Source organism: Somniosus microcephalus, unplaced genomic scaffold (assembly GCF_052327205.1).
Source record: "Somniosus microcephalus isolate GS21.2 unplaced genomic scaffold, FLI_Smic_1.0 unresolved_chr7, whole genome shotgun sequence".
Classification (NCBI taxonomy): domain Eukaryota; kingdom Metazoa; phylum Chordata; class Chondrichthyes; order Squaliformes; family Somniosidae; genus Somniosus; species Somniosus microcephalus.
Window position 1 is genome coordinate 32367438 of NW_028225185.1, and position 20351 is coordinate 32387788.

General features: G+C 57.3%; 1 protein-coding gene across 2 annotated transcripts; it reads left to right on the forward strand.

Annotated features, from left to right (window-relative positions):
• The first annotated feature begins 205 nt into the window (after nt 1-205).
• Nucleotides 206-19624, forward strand: comta (catechol-O-methyltransferase a). Of its 2 annotated transcripts, none has more exons than XM_085978923.1 (5): nt 206-329; nt 6442-6724; nt 11906-12099; nt 15745-15876; nt 19323-19624. In XM_085978923.1, the coding sequence occupies exons 2-5, from the start codon at nt 6442-6444 to the stop codon at nt 19500-19502; spliced, it is 789 nt and encodes a 262-aa protein (XP_085835049.1). In that variant the 5' UTR covers nt 206-329; the 3' UTR covers nt 19503-19624. The 2 variants fall into 2 exon arrangements, with proteins under 2 accessions (XP_085835049.1, XP_085835050.1); XM_085978924.1 differs by lacking the exon at nt 206-329 and adding an exon at nt 3219-3398.
• The last annotated feature ends 727 nt before the right edge of the window (nt 19625-20351 follow it).

A 20351-nucleotide genomic window follows, 5' to 3' on the forward strand; every position in this document is an offset into this window, starting at 1 on the left:
TCCACTCCTCCTAAGCGGATTCTGGGGGGAGCTCTGTGGCGACACGCCACCACTGGACATAATCCGCTCACGGCGGCACAGACAGTCTAAGCAGAAGCCCCCAGCCGGGGGCCCTTTCCTCCAGCAACTTGTTTCCCGCAGGGACAGGCTGCCGGGAGCACTTCCTGTCTGGGAAGTATTTAAGTGGATGCGCGGGCTTTTCTAGCTCCTGTTTGCCATGTGGTCAGAATAAAGAAGCTGTGTTTTCAATAGCTCTGTCTCGACTCCCACGTTTGCCGCGGTATCTCAACATGCTATTCATTTATCGAAGTTTGTGTGAATAATTACAGGTAATGACTAAGCTAGGTCAGAATTCACTAAGAATAGATAAAACGGTTTCGCCAGTGTTGTGTATGTAATATGTGTGCTACTTTGAACCTATGGACAGGACTGCACTACTTGTAGGGCGTAGTGATACGCAGTACCACTCCTGGCCATAGGGGTATAAATAGTACTGTGGGTACTGATCTCCCCTCAGTTCCCGCCTGTGGGCATGAAGTAAAGACCTACGTATAGTCCCTACCTCCAACCAGTAAAGACCTGTTTGAGTTATACGTTTAAGTCTTTGTGTTAATTGTTCAATACAATACACATACTTAACAGCCAGGGTTTCATATTGCTCTCTGTACTGAATTTGCAGATCTCCGCCTGCGGGGTGGAGGTTGGGGTCGGTGGGGGGTGAAACAATTGCTCTCGGGACCCCTGGAATAGGGGGAATGAAAATCAGCCCCTGGTCCAGCTCCTGATCGCTGTCCAGTGACTCCTACTCCTGTGTGTTTGTGAGAGAGAGAACAGTGAGAATGGGTTCCAGGGACACACAGACACACTCTCACACACACACTCACACTCTCACTCACACACCCTCACACTCACACACACACACACTCACACACACTCACACACACACACACATTCTCACACACATTCTCTCACACACACCCTCACACACACCCTCACACACATTCTCACACACATTCTCTCACACATTCTCACACACCCCCTCACACACACACACACTCTCACACACACACACACCCTCACAGTCACGCACTCACACTCTCACACACGCACTCACACACTCACTCACGCACACACTCACACACACACACCCTCACACACTCTCACACTCACATTCTCACACACACACTCACACACACACTCTCTCACACACACACACACACACACACTCACACACACACACACTCTCTCACTCACACGCACACACACCCTCACACACACACACTCTCACACACTCTCACTCACACACACTCACACACACCCTCACACACTCTCACACTCACATTCTCACACACACTCTCACACACGCACTCACACACTCACTCACGCACACACTCACTCACACACACACACACACACTCACACACACACTCTCACACACACACACACCCTCACAGTCACACACACGCACTCACACTCTCACACACGCACTCACACACTCACTCACTCACGCACACACTCACTCACACACACTCACACACTCACACTCACTCTCACACTCACTCTCACACACACACACTCCCTCACACTCTCACACACGCACTCACACACTCACTCACGCACACACTCACTCACGCACACACTCACTCACGCACACACTCACACGCCCTCACACACTCACACACACACACACACTCTCACACACACACACACTCTCACACACACACACTCTCACACACACACACCCTCACACACTCTCACACTCACATTCTCACACACACACACTCACACACACACACTCTCACACACACACACACCCTCACAGTCACACACACGCACTCACACTCTCACACACGCACTCACACACTCACACACACACACACTCACACACACACACTCACACACACACACACCCTCACACACTCTCACACTCACATTCTCACACACACACACTCACTCACACACACACACCCTCACACACACTCTCACACTCACATTCTCACACACACACACACACTCACACACACACTCACACACACACACCCTCACACACTCTCACACTCACATTCACTCACACACACACTCACACACTCTCACACTCACATTCTCACACACACACTCACACACACACACACTCACCCACTCACACCTTCACACACACACACCCACCCTCACACCCACCCTCACACCCACACACTCACACCCTCACACACACCCTCACACACACACACACACTCACTCACTCACACTCACTCTCACTCACTCACACACACACACCCTCACACACACACACCCTCACACACACACACCCTCACACACACACACCCTCACACACTCACACCTTCACACACTCACACCCACCCTCACACCCACCCTCACACCCACACACACACACACCCTCACACACACCCTCACACCCACACACACACCCTCACACACACACTCACACTCACTCACTCACACTCACTCACACACACACACACACCCTCACACACACACACCCTCACACACACACACCCTCACACACACACACTCTCACACTCACATTCTCACTCACATTCTCACACACACACACACACTCACACACACCCTCACACACACACACACACACACACTCACTCTCACACTCACATTCTCACACACACACACTCACACACACACTCACACACACTCACACACACTCACACACTCACACACACCCTCACACACACACTCACAGTCACACACACACGCACGCGCGCACACACTCACACACTCACTCACACACACACTCACACCTTCACACACTCACACACTCACACCCTCACACACACACACACACACTCACACTCACATTCTCACACACACACTCTCACACACACTCACACACACACACACACACACACTCATTCACACACACACACTCACACACACACTCATTCACACACTCACACTCACACACACACACTCACACACGCAGACACTTTCCACTAACGATCCCTTGCCGAATGATCAGAAACTGGAGCACAGGCTGATTGTTATGTCCCCCCCCCCCCCCACCCCGCCCCACTCCCCCGAGTGACTGAGAGCGACTGAGGACGCTGCCTGTAAACATTGCCCTCATTCTCTTTACAGCTGGCCCTCCCACTTGCCAACCCGTGTTGCCTGTGACAGTCCCCACACAGCTGCCGAGCAAAGTGCAGCGGCGATGACGCGTCTAATCTCTGCACCCCCCACCCCCCCCGCCGCCCCCTGTAAAACAGCTCAACTGTAGTTACCCAGTAGCTTTGTCAGTGCGCTGGTCTGCGAGAGAGAGGATCAAGCTTGAACAATCGCTTTCGTAAACCGGGATTTAGAAATTGCCAAGCCAAGCCATTCCTTCGAAGGACAGCAGGAAGACAGGAAAACAAACTCATTCAGAAGTAAGGTGCCAGATTCTGGCAAACGTTCCTTTTACTTTTGGCTGCAAAATATGAATTGATGCTCGCGACTTCTAGAGTACGTTGCACTCAAAAAGCAAGGGAGTTTGTACGACTTGAAGTGGGTCAGCCGTGACTCAGTGGGTCGCACTCTCGCCTCTGAGTCCGAAGGTGGTGGGTTCGAGCCCCCACTCCAGAGACTCGAGCACAAGAATCTGAGGGAGCGCCGCACTGTCGGAGGGGCGGTACTGAGGGAGCGCCGCACTGTCGGAGGGGCGGTACTGAGGGAGCGCCGCACTGTCGGAGGGGCGGTACTGAGGGAGCGCCGCACTGTCGGAGGGGCAGTGCTGAGGGAGCGCCGCACTGTCGGAGGGGCGGTACTGAGGGAGTGCCGCACTGTCGGAGGGGCGGTACTGAGGGAGCGCCGCACTGTCGGAGGGGCGGTACTGAGGGAGCACCGCACTGTCGGAGGGGCGGTACTGAGGGAGCGCCGCACTGTCGGAGGGGCGGTACTGAGGGAGCGCCGCACTGTCGGAGGGGCAGTACTGAGGGAGCGCCGCATTGTCAGAGGGGCAGTACTGAGGGAGCGCGGCACTGTCAGAGGGGCGGTACTGAGGGAGCGCCGCACTGTCGGAGGGGCAGTACTGAGGGAGCGCGGCACTGTCAGAGGGGCGGTACTGAGGGAGCGCCGCACTGTCGGAGGGGCGGTACTGAGGGAGCGCCGCACTGTCGGAGGGGCGGTACTGAGGGAGCGCCGCACTGTCGGAGGGGCGGTACTGAGGGAGTGCCGCACTGTTGGAGGGACAGTACTGAGGGAGTGCCGCACTGTTGGAGGGGCAGTACTGAGGGAGCGCCGCACTGTCGGAGGGGTGGTACTGAGGGAGCGCCGCACTGTTGGAGGGGCAGTACTGAGGGAGCGCCGCACTGTCGGAGGGGTGGTACTGAGGGAGCACCGCACTGTCAGAGGGGCGGTACTGAGAGAGCGCCGCACTGTCGGAGGGGTGGTACTGAGGGAGCGCCGCACTGTCGGAGGGGTGGTACTGAGGGAGCGCCGCACTGTTGGAGGGGTGGTACTGAGGGAGCGCCGCACTGTCGGAGGGGTGGTACTGAGGGAGCGCCGCACTGTCGGAGGGGCGGTACTGAGGGAGCGCCGCACTGTCGGAGGGGCAGTACTGAGGGAGCGCCGCACTGTCAGAGGGGCGGTACTGAGGGAGCGCCGCACTGTCGGAGGGGCAGTACTGAGGGAGCGCCGCACTGTCGGAGGGGCGGTACTGAGGGAGCGCCGCACTGTTGGAGGGGCAGTACTGAGGGAGCGCCGCACTGTCGGAGGGGTGGTACTGAGGGAGCGCCGCACTGTCGGAGGGGCGGTACTGAGGGAGCGCCGCACTGTCGGAGGGGTGGTACTGAGGGAGCGCCGCACTGTCGGAGGGGCGGTACTGAGGGAGCGCCGCACTGTCAGAGGGGCGGTACTGAGGGAGCGCCGCACTGTCGGAGGGGCGGTACTGAGGGAGCGCCGCACTGTCGGAGGGGCAGTACTGAGGGAGCGCCGCACTGTCGGAGGGGCGGTACTGAGGGAGCGCCGCACTGTCGGAGGGGCGGTACTGAGGGAGCGCCGCACTGTCGGAGGGGCGGTACTGAGGGAGCGCCGCACTGTCAGAGGGGCGGTACTGAGGGAGCGCCGCACTGTCGGAGGGGCGGTACTGAGGGAGCGCCGCACTGTCGGAGGGGCAGTACTGAGGGAGCGCCGCACTGTCGGAGGGGCGGTACTGAGGGAGCGCCGCACTGTCGGAGGGGCGGTACTGAGGGAGCACCGCACTGTCAGAGGGGCGGTACTGAGGGAGCGCCGCACTGTCGGAGGGGCGGTACTGAGGGAGCGCCGCACTGTCGGAGGGGCAGTACTGAGGGAGCGCCGCACTGTCGGAGGGGCGGTACTGAGGGAGTGCCGCACTGTCGGAGGGGTGGTACTGAGGGAGCGCCGCACTGTCGGAGGGGCGGTACTGAGGGAGCGCCGCACTGTCAGAGGGGCGGTACTGAGGGAGCGCCGCACTGTCGGAGGGGCGGTACTGAGGGAGCGCCGCACTGTCGGAGGGGCGGTACTGAGGGAGCGCCGCACTGTCGGAGGGGCGGTACTGAGGGAGCGCCGCACTGTCGGAGGGGCAGTACTGAGGGAGCGCCGCACTGTCGGAGGGGCGGTACTGAGGAAGTGCCGCACTGTCGGAGGGGCGGTACTGAGGGAGCGCCGCACTGTCGGAGGGGCGGTACTGAGGGAGCGCCGCACTGTCGGAGGGGCGGTACTGAGGGAGCGCCGCACTGTCGGAGGGGCAGTACTGAGGGAACGCCGCACTGTCGGAGGGGCGGTACTGAGGGAGCGCCGCACTGTCGGAGGGGCGGTACTGAGGGAGTGCCGCACTGTTGGAGAGGCAGTACTGAGGGAATGCCGCACTGTCGGTGGGGCGGTACTGAGGGAACGCCGCGCTGTCGGAGGGGCAGTACTGAGGGAGCGCCGCGCTGTCGGAGGGGCGGTACTGAGGGAGCGCCGCACTGTCAGAGGGGCGGTACTGAGGGAGCGCCGCACTGTCGGAGGGGCGGTACTGAGGGAGCGCCGCACTGTCGGAGGGGTGGTACTGAGGGAGCGCCGCACTGTCGGAGGGGTGGTACTGAGGGAGTGCCGCACTGTCGGAGGGGTGGTACTGAGGGAGCGCCGCACTGTCAGAGGGGCGGTACTGAGGGAGCACCGCACTGTCGGAGGGGTGGTACTGAGGGAGCGCCGCACTGTCGGAGGGGTGGTACTGAGGGAGTGCCGCACTGTCGGAGGGGTGGTACTGAGGGAGCGCCGCACTGTCGGAGGGGCAGTACTGAGGGAACGCCGCACTGTCGGAGGGGCGGTACTGAGGGAGCGCCGCACTGTTGGAGAGGCAGTACTGAGGGAGTGCTGCTCTGTTGGAAGCACCGTCTTTCAGATGAGATCTCTGTCTACTTACAGTTGGCGGCCGCAACGTGTCTCTGCATTAACTGTGAATTCATTCATTTATTTGCTCAACTGCAGATGACGTTCCTTGTGTACGCAGCAACCACGATCTTCATCGTCTACCTAGTTGTCTTCAAACTGATTCCGTTCTTGGCCCGGGGCAACGCGGCGATGGTTCTCCTGTGGCACGACAGGATCTACAGGCAGCTGCGCGACCGACTGACCCACAGCACCCAGCCCGAGCGGATCCTGAAGCACGTGCGCGAGATGGCCACCCGCGGCAACCCGCAGAGCGTGTTGGATGCCATCGACCGGTACTGCAAGACCATCGAGTGGGCCATGAACGTGGGCGATGAAAAGGGTAGGCGATGACCGCAGCTTGTGTTTATACGGCGCCCAGCATGTCGCGAATACGGTCACTGGCGCCTATATCTGACCCCGAGTCACATAAGGAGATATTAGGGGCAGGTGACCAAAAGCTGGGTAAAACAGGTCAGTTTTAAGGAGCGTCTTAAAGGAGGAGAGAGAGAGGCGGAGAGGTTTAGGGAGGGAATTCCAGAGCTCGGGGCCCTGGCGCGGTCGCCACTGGTGGAGCGATGGAAATCGGGGGGTGCGCGAGAGGCCAGAATTGGAGGAGCGCGGAGTTCTCGGAGGGTTGTAGGGCCGGAGGAGGTTACAGAGATAGGGAGGAGGCGAGGAACATGGAGGGATTTGAAAACGAGGATGAGAATTTTAATATCAAGGCATTGCCGGACCGGGAGGCAATGTAGCGCCGCACTGTCGGAGGGGCGGTACTGAGGGAGCGCCGCACTGTCGGAGGGGCGGTAGTGAGGGAGCGCCGCACTGTCGAAGGGGCGGTACTGAGGGAGCGCCGCGCTGTCAGAGGGGCGATACTGAGGGAGCAGCGCACTGTCGGAGGGGCGGTACTGAGGGAGCGCCGCACTGTCGGAGGGGCGGTACTGAGGGAGCGCCGCACTGTCGGAGGGGCGGTACTGAGGGAGCGCCGCACTGTCGAAAGGGCGGTACTGAGGGAGCGCCGCGCTGTCAGAGGGGTGATACTGAGGGAGCGCCGCACTGTCGGAGGGACGGTACTGTGGGAGCGCCGCACTGTCGGAGGGGCGGTACTGAGGGAGCGCCGCACTGTCGAAGGGGCGATACTGAGGGAGCGCCGCGCTGTCAGAGGGGCGGTACTGAGGGATGGCCGCACTGTCGGAGGGGCAGTACTGAGGGAGCGCCACACTGTCGGAGGGGCGGTACTGAGGGAGCGCCGCACTGTCGGAGGGGCGGTACTGAGGGAGCGCCGCACTGTCAGAGGAGCCGTCTTTCAGTTGAGACGTTAAACCTGAGGCCCCGTCTGCCCTCTCAGGTGGATGTAAAAGATCCCACGGCCACTATTGGAAGAAGAGCAGGGGGGAGTTCTCCCCGGTGTCCTGGGGCCAATATTTATCCCTCAACCAACATCACTAAAAGCAGATGATCTGGTCATTATCACATTGCTGCTTGTGGGAGCTTGCTGTGCGCAATTTGGTTGCCGCGTTTCCTACATTACAACAGTGACCACACTTCAAAAAGTACTTCATTGGCTGTAAAGCGCTTTGGGACGTCATGAAAGGCGCTATAGAAATGCGACTTGTTTATTTTTATGGGAAATCCTTGTGTATATTGTGGAGAATAACAGCCCCTGCTACCTAACAGTGGAAGCTGTGTCTCTCCTTCAGTCTGTCTCTCTCTCTCTCTCTCTCTCGCGCTCCCTGCATACCAAGCACGCAGGGATTGAGTTAATCACCCATCTCATTCTGAAGTGACGGTGTGCGGGGGGGGGCGGGGTTGTTCCTGGGGCCACTGAGAGATTCGAGTGGCTCGCTTTAAGGACACTCGCTGGCGTGCGTCCAGAGAAAGCGTCTATTCAAAGGGGACATTATCAATCGCACATTTCAATTTGTAACTGAGGGTTATTCAAACACTGTGGCCACTTCAAGGCTGCTTCATCACAAACAGAGGCGCAACTGTGTGTAAGAGAGGCCGGGGGCACTGAGGCACTTTCCCAGTTGAGCGTTGTGGTTGATTTGGTCGAGGAGGCAATACAAACTAAAGGGTACAATTCTAAAGGGGCCGCATGAACAGAGAGACCTGGGGGTATATGTGCACACATTGTTGAAGGTGGCAGGGCAGGTTGAGAAAGCGGTTAAAAAAAACATACAGGATCCTGGACTTCATAAATAGAGGTATAGAGTACAAAAGCAAGGAAGTTACGATGAACCTTTATAAAACACTGGTTCGGCCTCAGCTGGAGTATTGTGTCCAATTCTGGGCACCGCACTTTAGGAAGGATGTGAAGGCCTCAGAGAGGGTGCAGAAAAGATTTACAAGAATGGTTCCAGGGATGAGGGACTTCAGTGATGTGGAGAAGCTGGGGTTGTTCTCCTTAGAGCAGAGAAGGTTAAGGGGAGATTGACCAGAATGGTACCAGGGATGAGGGACTTCAGTGATGTGGAGAGACTGGAGAAGCTGGGGTTGTTCTCCTTGGAGCAGAGAAGGTTAAGGGGAGATTGACCAGAATGGTACCAGGGATGAGGGACTTTAGTAATGTGGAGAGACCGGAGAAGTTGGGATTGTTCTCCTTGGAGCAGAGAAGGTTAAGGGGAGATTGACCAGAATGGTACCAGGGATGAGGGACTTCAGTGATGTGGAGAGACTGGAGAAGCTGGGATTGTTCTCCTTAGAGCAGAGAAGGTTAAGGGGAGATTGACCAGAATGGTACCAGGGATGAGGGACTTCAGTGATGTGGAGAGACTGGAGAAGCTGGGGTTGTTCTCCTTAGAGCAGAGAAGGTTAAGGGGAGATTGACCAGAATGGTACCAGGGATGAGGGACTTCAGTGATGTGGAGAGACTGGAGAAGCTGGGGTTGTTCTCCTTAGAGCAGAGAAGGTTAAGGGGAGATTGACCAGAATGGTACCAGGGATGAGGGACTTCAGTGATGTGGAGAGACTGGAGAAGCTGGGATTGTTCTCCTTAGAGCAGAGAAGGTTAAGGGGAGATTGACCAGAATGGTACCAGGGATGAGGGACTTCAGTGATGTGGAGAGACTGGAGAAGCTGGGGTTGTTCTCCTTAGAGCAGAGAAGGTTAAGGGGAGATTGACCAGAATGGTACCAGGGATGAGGGACTTCAGCGATGTGGAGAGACTGGAGAAGCTGGGGTTGTTCTCCTTAGAGCAGAGAAGGTTAAGGGGAGATTGCCCAGAATGGTACCAGGGATGAGGGACTTCAGTGATGTGGAGAGACTGGAGAAGCTGGGGTTGTTCTCCTTAGAGCAGAGGTTAAGGGGAGATTGACCAGAATGGTACCAGGGATGAGGGACTTCAGTGATGTGGAGAGACTGGAGAAGCTGGGATTGTTCTCCTTAGAGCAGAGAAGGTTAAGGGGAGATTGACCAGAATGGTACCAGGGATGAGGGACTTCAGTGATGTGGAGAGACTGGAGAAGCTGGGGTTGTTCTCCTTAGAGCAGAGAAGGTTAAGGGGAGATTGACCAGAATGGTACCAGGGATGAGGGACTTCAGTGATGTGGAGAGACTGGAGAAGCTGGGATTGTTCTCCTTGGAGCAGAGAAGGTTAAGGGGAGATTGACCAGAATGGTACCAGGGATGAGGGACTTCAGTGATGTGGAGAGACTGGAGAAGCTGGGGTTGTTCTCCTTCGAGCAGAGAAGGTTGAGAGGAGATTTGATGGAGGTGTTCAAAATCATGAGGGGTCTGGACAGAGTAGAGAGAGAGAAACTGTTCCCATTGGCGGAAGGGTCGAGAATCAGAGGACACAGATTTAAGGTGATTGGCAAAAGAACCAAAGGTGACATGAGGAAAAACTTTTTTACGCAGCGAGTGGTCAGGATCTGGAATGCACTGACTGAGAGGGCGGTGGAGGCAGACTCAATCGTGGCTTTCAAAAGAGAATTGGATAAGTAACTGAAGGAAAAACATTTGCAGGGCTCCAGGGAAAGGGCGGGGGAGTGGGACTAGCTGAAGTGCTCGTGCAGAGAGCCAGCACGGGCTCGACGGGCTGAATGGCCTCCTTCCGTGCTGTAACCGTTCTGTGATTCTATGATTGAGGAGCGAGAGGGGACAGTGGGAGATGGGGGTGGGGTTGCTGACAGAAGATTCGCAGAACTGGGAGGAGAAGGTTCACGATTCCATCCGTTACATTTTTAAGGGAGATATTACTCGCGCTAAGGGCCGTTGCCCTCCCCTGTTATCCACCTCTCCCAGTGTTTGAGCCTCCGGGAATTAATATGTGTAACTGAGGAAAAACAGCAAGAGACTCGCATCTCTCCAGCGCCTTTCACCAACCTCAGGACGTCCCAAAGTGCTTCACAGCCAATGAAGGACTTTTTCTGAAGTGTGGTCACTGTTGTAATGTAGGAAACGCGGCAGCCAATTCGCGCACAGCAAGCTCCCACAAACAGCAATGGGATAATGAGCAGATCGTCTGTTTTAGTGATGTTGGTTGAGGGGTAAATATTGGCCCCAGGACACCGGGGAGAACTCCCCCCCCCTGCTCTTCTTCCAATAGTGGCCGTGGGATCTTTTACATCCACCCGAGAGGGCAGACTGGGCCTCGGTTTAACATCTCATCCTGAAAGATGGCACTTCTGACAGTGCGGCACTCACTCAGTACCGCTCCTCTGACAGTGCGACGCTCCCTCAGTACCGCCCCTCCGACAGTGCGGTGCTCCCTCAGTACTGCCCCTCCGACAGTGCGGTGCTCCCTCAGTACTGCCCCTCCGACAGTGCGGCGCTCCCTCAGTACTTCCCCTCTGACAGTGCGGCACTCCCTCAGTACCGCCTCTCCGACAGTGCGGCGCTCCCTCAGCACTGCCCCTCCGACAGTGCGGCGCTCCCTCAGTACTGCCCCTCCGACAGTGCGGCGCTCCCTCAGTACCGCCCCTCCGACAGTGCGGCGCTCCCTCAGTACCGCCCCTCCGACAGTGCGGCGCTCCCTCAGTACCGCCCCTCCGACAGTGCGGCGCTCCCTCAGTACCGCCCCTCCGACAGTGCGGCGCTCCCTCAGTACCGCCCCTCCGACTGTGCGGCGCTCCCTCAGTACCGCCCCTCCGACAGTGCGGCGCTCCCTCAGTACCGCCCCTCCGACAGTGCGGCGCTCCCTCAGTACTGCCCCTCCGACAGTGCGGCGCTCCCTCAGTACTGCCCCTCCGACAGTGCGGCGCTCCCTCAGTACCGCCCCTCCGATAGTGCGGCGCTCCCTCAGTACCGCCCCTCCGACACTCCCTCAGTACTGCCCCTCCGACAGTGCGGTGCTGGGGGAGTGTTGGCCCGGATTTTGCGCTCGGGTCTCTCGAGTGGGGGCTCTGACCCACGACCTTCTGACTCGGAGGCGGGGGGGGGTGCGACCCACCGAGCCGCGGCCGACGCCTTGTGTGTTACCCGCCACCGTTGTCCGAAGACTGCGCTGCCTCTTGCGTGGCGCGTGCAGCCCCCTCGAGGGAACGTGTTAGCTGTTAAAAGTTGTGTTCCATCCTCTTTGAAGGATTGATCCTGGATCAGGCCGTGTTGGAGGTGAACCCCAGGATTGTGTTGGAACTGGGCACGTACTGCGGCTACTCCGCCATCCGAATCGCCAGGCTGCTGCAGCCCGGGGCGCGGCTTTACACCGTGGAGTTTAACCCCGACACTGCCAAGATCGCCAAGCAGATTATCAGCTTTGCTGGGTTGGAAGATCAGGTGAGAAAGAGGTCTTTGGGCCTCAGTAACAACAACATCCATTTATCCATCTGCGTTTTGGCAGAAGGAACAGGGAGCGGCAATATACACTTAATGGCGCAGTTTTACAGAGTGTGCAGGGACAGAGGGACCTGGGAGTTAATGTGCATAGGTCCCTGAAGGTGGCGGGACATATTGAGAGAGTGGTTAGTAAAGCATATGGGATCTTGGGCTTCATAAATAGAGGTATTGAGTGCATAGAAACATAGAAGATAGGAGCAGGAGGAGGCCATTCGGCCCCTCGAGTCTGCTCCGCCATTCAATGAGATCATGGCTGATCATCCAAATTCAGTCCCCTGTCCCTGCTTTCTCCCCATATCCCTTGATCCCTTTAGCCTTAAGAAATATATCCAACTCCTTCTTGAATATATTTAATGAATTGGCCTCTACTGCCTTCTGTGGTAGAGAATTCCACAGGTTCACCACTCTCTGGGTGAAGAAATTCCTCCTCATCTCAGTCCTAAATGGCTTACCCCTTATCCTTAGACTGTGACCCCTGGTTCTGGACTCCCCGACCATCGGGAACATCCTTCCTGCATCTAGTCTGTCCAGTCCTGTTAGAATTTTATAAGTTTCAATGAGATCCCCTCTCATTCTTCTAAACTCCAGCGAGTACAAGCCCAATCGACCCAATCTCTCCTCATACGTCATTCCTGCCATCCCAGGTATCAGTCTGGTGAATCTTCGCTGCACTCCCTCCATGGCAAGAACATCCTTCCTCAGATAAGGTGACCAAAACTGCACACAATACTCAAGGTGTGGTCTCACCAAGGCCCTGTACAACTGCAGCAAGACATCCTTGTTCCTGTACTCGAATCCTCTCGCTACGAAGGCCAACATACCATTTGCCTTCTTAACCACCTGCTGCACCTGCATGCTTACCTTCAGCGACTGGTGCACAAGGACACCCAGGTCTCGTTGCAAAAGTAGAGAAGTTATGCTGAACCTTTATAAAGCGCTGGTTCGACCACAACTGGAGTATTGCGTTCAGCTCTGGTCACCGCACTTTAGGAAGGATGTGAAGGCCCTCAAGAGGGTGCGGAGGAGATTTACCAGAATGGTTCCGGGGATTGGGGGATCTTAGCTACAAGGACAGGTTGGAGAAGCTGGATTGGTTTACATTAGAGCAAAGGAGGTTGAGGGGTGATTTGATCGAGGTGTACAAGATTATGACGGGTTTGGATAGGCTAGATGGGGGAAAGGCTGTTCCCACTAGTTGATGGTACAAGGACTAGGGGACACAGATTTAAGGCTTTGGGGCAAGAGATACAGGGGGGGATGTGAGGAAAAACTTTTTTGCGCAGCGAGTGGTGAGGACCTGGAACTCGCTGCCGACGGAAGTGGCGGAAGCGGAGACACTCGATGTTTTCAAGGGGAGACTGGATAGGCACTCGAGGGAAATAAACTTGCAGGGCTACGGGGATAGAGCGGGGGAATGGGACTGACTGGGTTGCTCCACAGAGAGCCGGCACGGACTCGACGGACCGAATGGCCTCCTTCTGTGCCGTTATGACTCTGTGACTATCCGGCGCCTCACAGGAGAGTAAATCGGACATCGAGCCACACCAGCAGATATCATGAGAACTTAAGAATATAAGAAATAGGAGCAGGAATAGGCCACTAGGCCCCTCGAGCCTGCTCCGCCATTCAATAAGATCATGGCTGATCTCGGGCTCAAAGCCACTTCCCCGCCCGCTCCCCAAAACCCTTCACTCCCTTATCTTGCAAAAATCTGTCTATCTCCACCTTAAATTTATTTAATGACCCAGCCTCCGTGGCTCTCTGGGGCGGAGAATTCCACAGATTTACGACCCTCTGAGAGAAGAAATTCCTCCTCATCTCAGTTCTAAAAAGGTGACCCTTTATTCTGACACTGTGCCCCCGAGTTCTAGATTTCCCCACGAGGGGAAACATCCTCTCTGCATCTACCCAACGTATCCAAGTTTGCCGACGATACAAAGATGGGAGGGAAAGCAGTGAGTGAGGAGGACATAAAAAACCTGCAAAAGGACATAGACAGGCTAAGTGAGTGGGCAGAGATTTGGCAGATGCAATATAATGTTGGAAAGTGTGAGGTTATGCACTTTGGCAGAAAAAATCAAAGAGCAAGTTTTTATCTATTTAGAGAGAAACTGCAAAGTGCTACAGTACAAAGGGATCTGGGGGTCCTGGTGCATGAAACACAGAAGGTTAGTATGCAGGTACAGCAGGTGATCAGGAAGGCCAATGGAATCTTGGCTTTTATTGCAAGGGGGATGGAGTATAAAAACAGGGAAGTCTTGCTGCAGTTATACAGGGTATTGGTGAGGCCACACCTGGAATATTGCGTGCAGTTTTGGTTTCCATATTTAAGAAAAGATATAGTTGCTCTCGAGGCGGTTCAGAGAAGGTTCACTCGGTTGATTCCGGAGATGAGGGGGTTGACGTATGAGGAAAGGTTCAGTAGGTTGGGCCTCTACTCATTGGCGTTCAGAAGAATGAGAGGCGATCTTATCGAAACATATAAGATTGTGAGGGGGATTGATCGGGTGGATGCGGGGAGGATGTTTCCACTGATGGGTGAGACTAGAACTAGGGGGCATAATCTTAGAATAAGGGGCTGCCCTTTCAAAACTGAGATGAGGAGAAACTTCTTCACTCAGAGGGTAGTAAATCTATGGAATTTGCTACCTCAGAGAGCTGTGGAAGCTGCGACATTAAATAAATTTAAAATGGAGATAGACAGTTTCCCAGCTGATAAGGGAATTAGGGGTTACGGGGAGCGGGCAGGGAAGTGGACGTGAGTCTAGGTTCGGATCAGCCATGATCCTATTGAATGGCGGAGCAGGCCCGAGGGGCCGTAGGGCCTACTCCTGCTCCTACTTCTTATGTTTTTAATGTACCTTGTCGAGCCCCCTCAGTATCTGATATGTTTCAATAAGATCGCCTTTCATTCTTCTAAACTCCAATGAGTATAGGCCCAACCTGCTCAACGTTTCTTCATAAGGCAACCCCTTCATCTCAGGAATCAGCCGAGTGAATCGTCTCTGGATATCTGGCTGAATTTTGACGGGGATGGCGAGTTGGAGGCGATAGGGGGGCGGGCCCTCCGAAGCGGTGGGGAATCCCGGGAGAACGGGTTTCCCGCGGGCCCTGCCGGGTTTGCCCCCCCCCCCCCCCCCGTTTCTCACCAGCAGCCGTCCAGATTGAGAGGCCGGCTGGCTCCCGGTGGGTAGGCCCTGCAGAAAGGTGCGGGGGAGGGCGCGAGGTGGGGTGTGATCGGAAGAGGTCGGAGGAGTTGCGGAGGGGGAGGCCTCGTTGGGGTTCGGAGGCCTTGTGGAGGGAGGGGGGAGAATTCTAGGCCTGGGGTGGGGGTGAATCGGAGGCCTGCAGAGGTGGGAGGCCACATGGGGGTTGGGAGGCCTTGGGCGGATCCACAGCCGGCAGGGTGGAGGCCTCGTTGGGGGATCGGAGGCTGGGGGGGCAGGGGGAGATCAGAGGCCTGCATAGGGGGGGATGTTGGTCAAGGTGGGAAGAAAATACAAAATAATCTCCCTCTTCCGCCGCCCGTCGCGTCCCCACACAAAGACACCAGCTTTACATCAATTTATCCCGATTGCGTTGCAGGTGGAGCTTTTGGTAGGCTCGTCGTCGGACCTGATTCCGGAACTCAGGAAAAAGTTTGACATCGAGAAACTGGATTTTGTCTTTCTGGATCACTGGAAGGAGAGCTATACGCGTGACACAAAACTCCTGGAGGTACCTGCAAGGGTCTCCCCGCTGAAGTGAAAGGATAGGGTTGGGGTCGGCCGTGGCTCATGAGTCTCGCTCGCCCCTGGGAAATTCGAGGGTTCGAGCCCCCACACCAGAGACTCAAGCCCCGTAATCCAGGCCCGACACTCCCCCGGTGCCAGTACTGAGGGAGCGCCGCACTGTCGGAGGGGCGGTACTGAGGGAGCGCCGCACTGTCGGAGGGGCGGTACTGAGGGAACTGTCGGAGGGGCGGTACTGAGGGAGCGCCGCACTGTCGGAGGGGCGGTACTGAGGGAGCGCCGCACTGTCGGAGGGGCGGTACTGAGGGAGCGCCGCACTGTCGGAGGGGCGGTACTGAGGGAGCAGCCCACTGTCGGAGGGGTGGTACTGAGGGAGCGCCGCACTGTCGGAAGGGGCGGTACTGAGGGAGCGCCGCACGGTCGGAGGGGCGGTACTGAGGGAGCGCCGCACTGTCGGAGGGGCGGTACTGAGGGAGCGCCGCACTGTCGGAGGGGCGGTACTGAGAGAGCGCCGCACTGTCCGAGGGGCGGTACTGAGGGAGCGCCGCACTGTCGGAGGGGCGGTACTGAGGGAGCGCCGCACTGTCGGAGGGGCGGTACTGAGGGAGCGCCGCACTGTCGGAGGGGGCGGTACTGAGGGAGCGCCGCACTGTCGGAGGGGCGGTACTGAGGGAGCGCCGCACTGTCGGAGGGGCGGTACTGAGGGAGCGCCGCACTGTCGGAGGGGCGGTACTGAGGGAGCGCCGCACTGTCGGAGGGGCGGTACTGAGGGAGCGCCGCACTGTCGGAGGGGCGGTACTGAGGGAGCGCCGCACTGTCGGAGGGGCGGTACTGAGGGAGCGCCGCACTGTCGGGAGGGGCGGTATTGAGGGAGCGCCGCACTGTCGGAGGGGCGGTACTGAGGGAGCGCCGCACTGTCGGGGGAGCGGTACTGAGGGAGCGCCGCACTGTCAGAGGGGCGGTACTGAGGGAGCGCCGCACTGTCGGAGGGGCGGTACTGAGGGAGCGCCGCACTGTCGGAGGGGCGGTACTGAGGGAGCGCCGCACTGTCAGAGGTGCCGTCTTTCAGGTGAGACGTTAAACCGAGGCCCCGTCTGCCCCCTCAGGTGGACGTAAAAGACCCCATGGCCACTATTGGAAGAAGAGCAGGGGGGAGTTCTCCCCGGTGTCCTGGGGCCAATATTTATCCCTCAACCAACATCACTAAAACAGATGATCTGGTCATTATCACATTGCTGTTTGTGGGAGCTTGCTGTGCGCAGATTGGCTGCCGCGTTTCCTACATTACAACAGTGACCACACTTCAAAAAAAGTCCTTCATTGGCTGTGAAGCGCTTTGGGACGTCCTGAGGTGGCAAAAGGCGCTGGAGAAATGCCAATCCCTTCTTTCTAACTTAGTTGATAGTTAATTCCTAACCAGCAAACTAGGTGCTCTTAACGGTGGGTTTTCTGAGGCAGGCCCTCTTCCGAATTGGCCTCCGAATCCCTTGACTGTGTGAGGGCGAGGGAGGCCGCCCGTCTCTGGGCACCAGCACCATTTGCAGAAGCCGCGACAGTCGGCGCCTTCGGTGGGGGAGACAGAGAGGAAGAAATCGCCCTCGTTAATAAAATCGATAAGAACATAAGAAACAGGAGCGGGAGTCGGCCATTCAGCCCCCTCGAGCCTGTTACATTAGGAACAGGAGGAGGCCGTTCAGCCCCTCGAGCCTGTTACATTAGGAACAGGAGGAGGCCATTCAGCCCCTCGAGCCTGTTACATTAAGAACAGGAGGAGGCCGTTCACCCCTCGAGCCTGTTACATTAAGAACAGGAGGAGGCCGTTCAGCCCCTCGAGCCTGTTACATTAAGAACAGGAGGAGGCCAATCAACCCCTCGAGCCTGTTACATTAGGAACAGGAGGAGGCCTTTCAGCCTCTCGAGCCTGTTATATTAGAAACAGGAGGAGGCCGTTCAGCCCCTCGAGCCTGTTACATTAGGAACAGGAGGAGGCCTTTCAGCCCCTCGAGCCTGTTACATTAGGAACAGGAGGAGGCCAATCATCCCCCTCCACCCTGTTACATTAGGAACAGGAGGAGGCCATTCAGCCCCCTCGAGCCTGTTACATTAGGAACAGGAGGAGGCCTTTCAGCCCCCTCGAGCCTGTTACATTAGGAACAGGAGGAGGCCATTCAGCCCCCTCGAGCCTGTTACATTAGGAACAGGAGGAGGCCGTTCAGCCCCCTCGAGCCTGTTACATTAGGAACAGGAGGCCATTCAGCCCCCTCGAGCCTGTTACATTAGGAACAGGAGGAGGCCGTTCAGCCCTCTCGAGCCTGTTACATTAGGAACAGGAGGAGGCCGTTCAGCCCCTCGAGCCTGTTACATTAGGAACAGGAGGAGGCCAATCAGCCCCTCGAGCCTGTTACATTAGGAACAGGAGGAGGCTGTTCAGCCCCCTCCACCCTGTTACATTAGGAACAGAAGGAGGCCATTCAGCCCCCTCGAGCCTGTTACATTAGGAACAGGAGGAGGCCGTTCAGCCCCTCGAGCCTGTTACATTAGGAACAGGAGGAGGCCGTTCAGCCCCCTCGAGCCTGTTACATTAGGAACAGGAGGCCATTCAGCCCCCTCGAGCCTGTTACATTAGGAACAGGAGGAGGCCATTCAGCCCCCTCGAGCCTGTTACATTAGGAACAGGAGGAGGCCGTTCAGCCCCCTCGAGCCTGTTACATTAGGAACAGGAGGCCATTCAGCCCCCTCGAGCCTGTTACATTAGGAACAGGAGGAGGCCATTCAGCCCCCTCGAGCCTGTTACATTAGGAACAGGAGGAGGCCGTTCAGCCCCTCGAGCCTGTTACATTAGGAACAGGAGGAGGCCATTCAGCCCCCTCGAGCCTGTTACATTAGGAACAGGAGGAGGCCATTCAGCCCCCTCGAGCCTGTTACATTAGGAACAGGAGGAGGCCATTCAGCCCCCTCGAGCCTGTTACATTAGGAACAGGAGGAGGCCATTCAGCCCCCTCGAGCCTGCTTACACCATTCAATGAGATCATGGCTGATCTTCGACCTCAACTCCACTTTCCCGCCCCAATCCCTCGATTCCCCTCGAGTCCAAAAATCTCTCGATCTCAGCCTTGAATAGACTCAACGACTGAGCCTCCACAGCCCTCTGGGGCAGAGAATTCCAAAGATTCACCGCCCTCTGAGTGAAGAAATTCCTCCTCATCTCAGTCCTAAATGGCCGACCCCTTATCCTGAGACTGTGACCCCTGGTTCTAGACTCTCCAGCCAGGGGGGAAACAGCCTCTCAGCATCGACCCTGTCAATCCCCCCTCAGAATCTGATATGTTTCAATGAGATCACCTCTCATTCTTCTAAACTCCAGAGAGTATCGGCCCATTCTACTCAACCTCTCCTCATGGATGTGCCTGATTTTCTTTCCCTCAACTACAGACTTGCGACCTGCTTCGGAACGGGACGGTGCTTCTCGCCGATAACGTGATCTGCCCGGGTGCCCCCGATTACGTCGAGTACATCCGACACGACCCCCGCTACCGGAGCGAGTACCATCCGGCGCACCTGGAGTACACGCGGGTGGAGGACGGTGTGGAGAAATCCGTCTACCTGGGCTGACGCCCCCCGCCCTCTCTCTCTCTTCCCCCCCTGGAGGAGGCGAGGGTGAGGAGGATCACAGTGCTGCTCAGCTTTTCTGTAATCACGAGCCACCTTATATAAAGAAAGTAGGAAGAATGAAACGTCGAGATATTTTACTTTTCGTCGGTTCCCTGCACCCATGCTGCTAACGCCACCGATTGTTCCTGGGGTACGGTACAATAGAGGCTCACGGGGTCTCACTCACTCGCCTCTGAGTCAGAAGGTTGTGGGTTCGAGACCCCCGCTCCACAGACTCGAGCGCAAAATCCAGGCCGACACTCCCAGTGCAGTACTGAGGGAGCGTCGCACTGTCGGAGGGGCAGTACTGAGGGAGCGCCGCACTGTCGGAGGGGCAGTACTGAGGGAGCGCCGCACTGTCGGAGGGGCGGTACTGAGGGAGCGCCGCACTGTCGGAGGGGCGGTACTGAGGGAGCGCCACACTGTCGGAGGGGCAGTACTGAGGGAGCGCCGCACTGTCAGAGGGGCGGTACTGAGGGAGCGCCGCACTGTTGGAGGGGCGGTACTGAGGGAGCGCCGCACTGTCGGAGGGGCGGTACTGAGGGAGCGCCGCACTGTCGGAGGGGCGGTACTGAGGGAGCGCCGCACTGTGGGAGGGGCGGTACTGAGGGAGCGCCGCACTGTCGGAGGGGCAGTACTGAGGGAACGCCGCACTGTCGGAGGGGCGGTACTGAGGGAGCGCCGCACTGTCGGAAAGGCAGTACTAAGGGAGCGCCGCACTGTCGGAGGGGCAGTACTGAGGGAGCGTCGCACTGTCGGAGGGGCAGTACTGAGGGAGCGCCGCACTGTCGGAGGGGCGGTACTGAGGGA

Excerpts from the sequence above, each read along its gene's own strand:
- comta (XM_085978923.1), top strand. The coding sequence starts at position 6,442 with ATGACGTTCCTTGTGTACGCAGCAACCACGATCTTCATCGTCTACCTA. Across the intron at positions 6,725-11,905 it reads GAACGTGGGCGATGAAAAGG|GATTGATCCTGGATCAGGCC; the intron begins GTAGGCGATGAC and ends TCCTCTTTGAAG. Across the intron at positions 15,877-19,322 it reads GTGACACAAAACTCCTGGAG|ACTTGCGACCTGCTTCGGAA; the intron begins GTACCTGCAAGG and ends CCTCAACTACAG.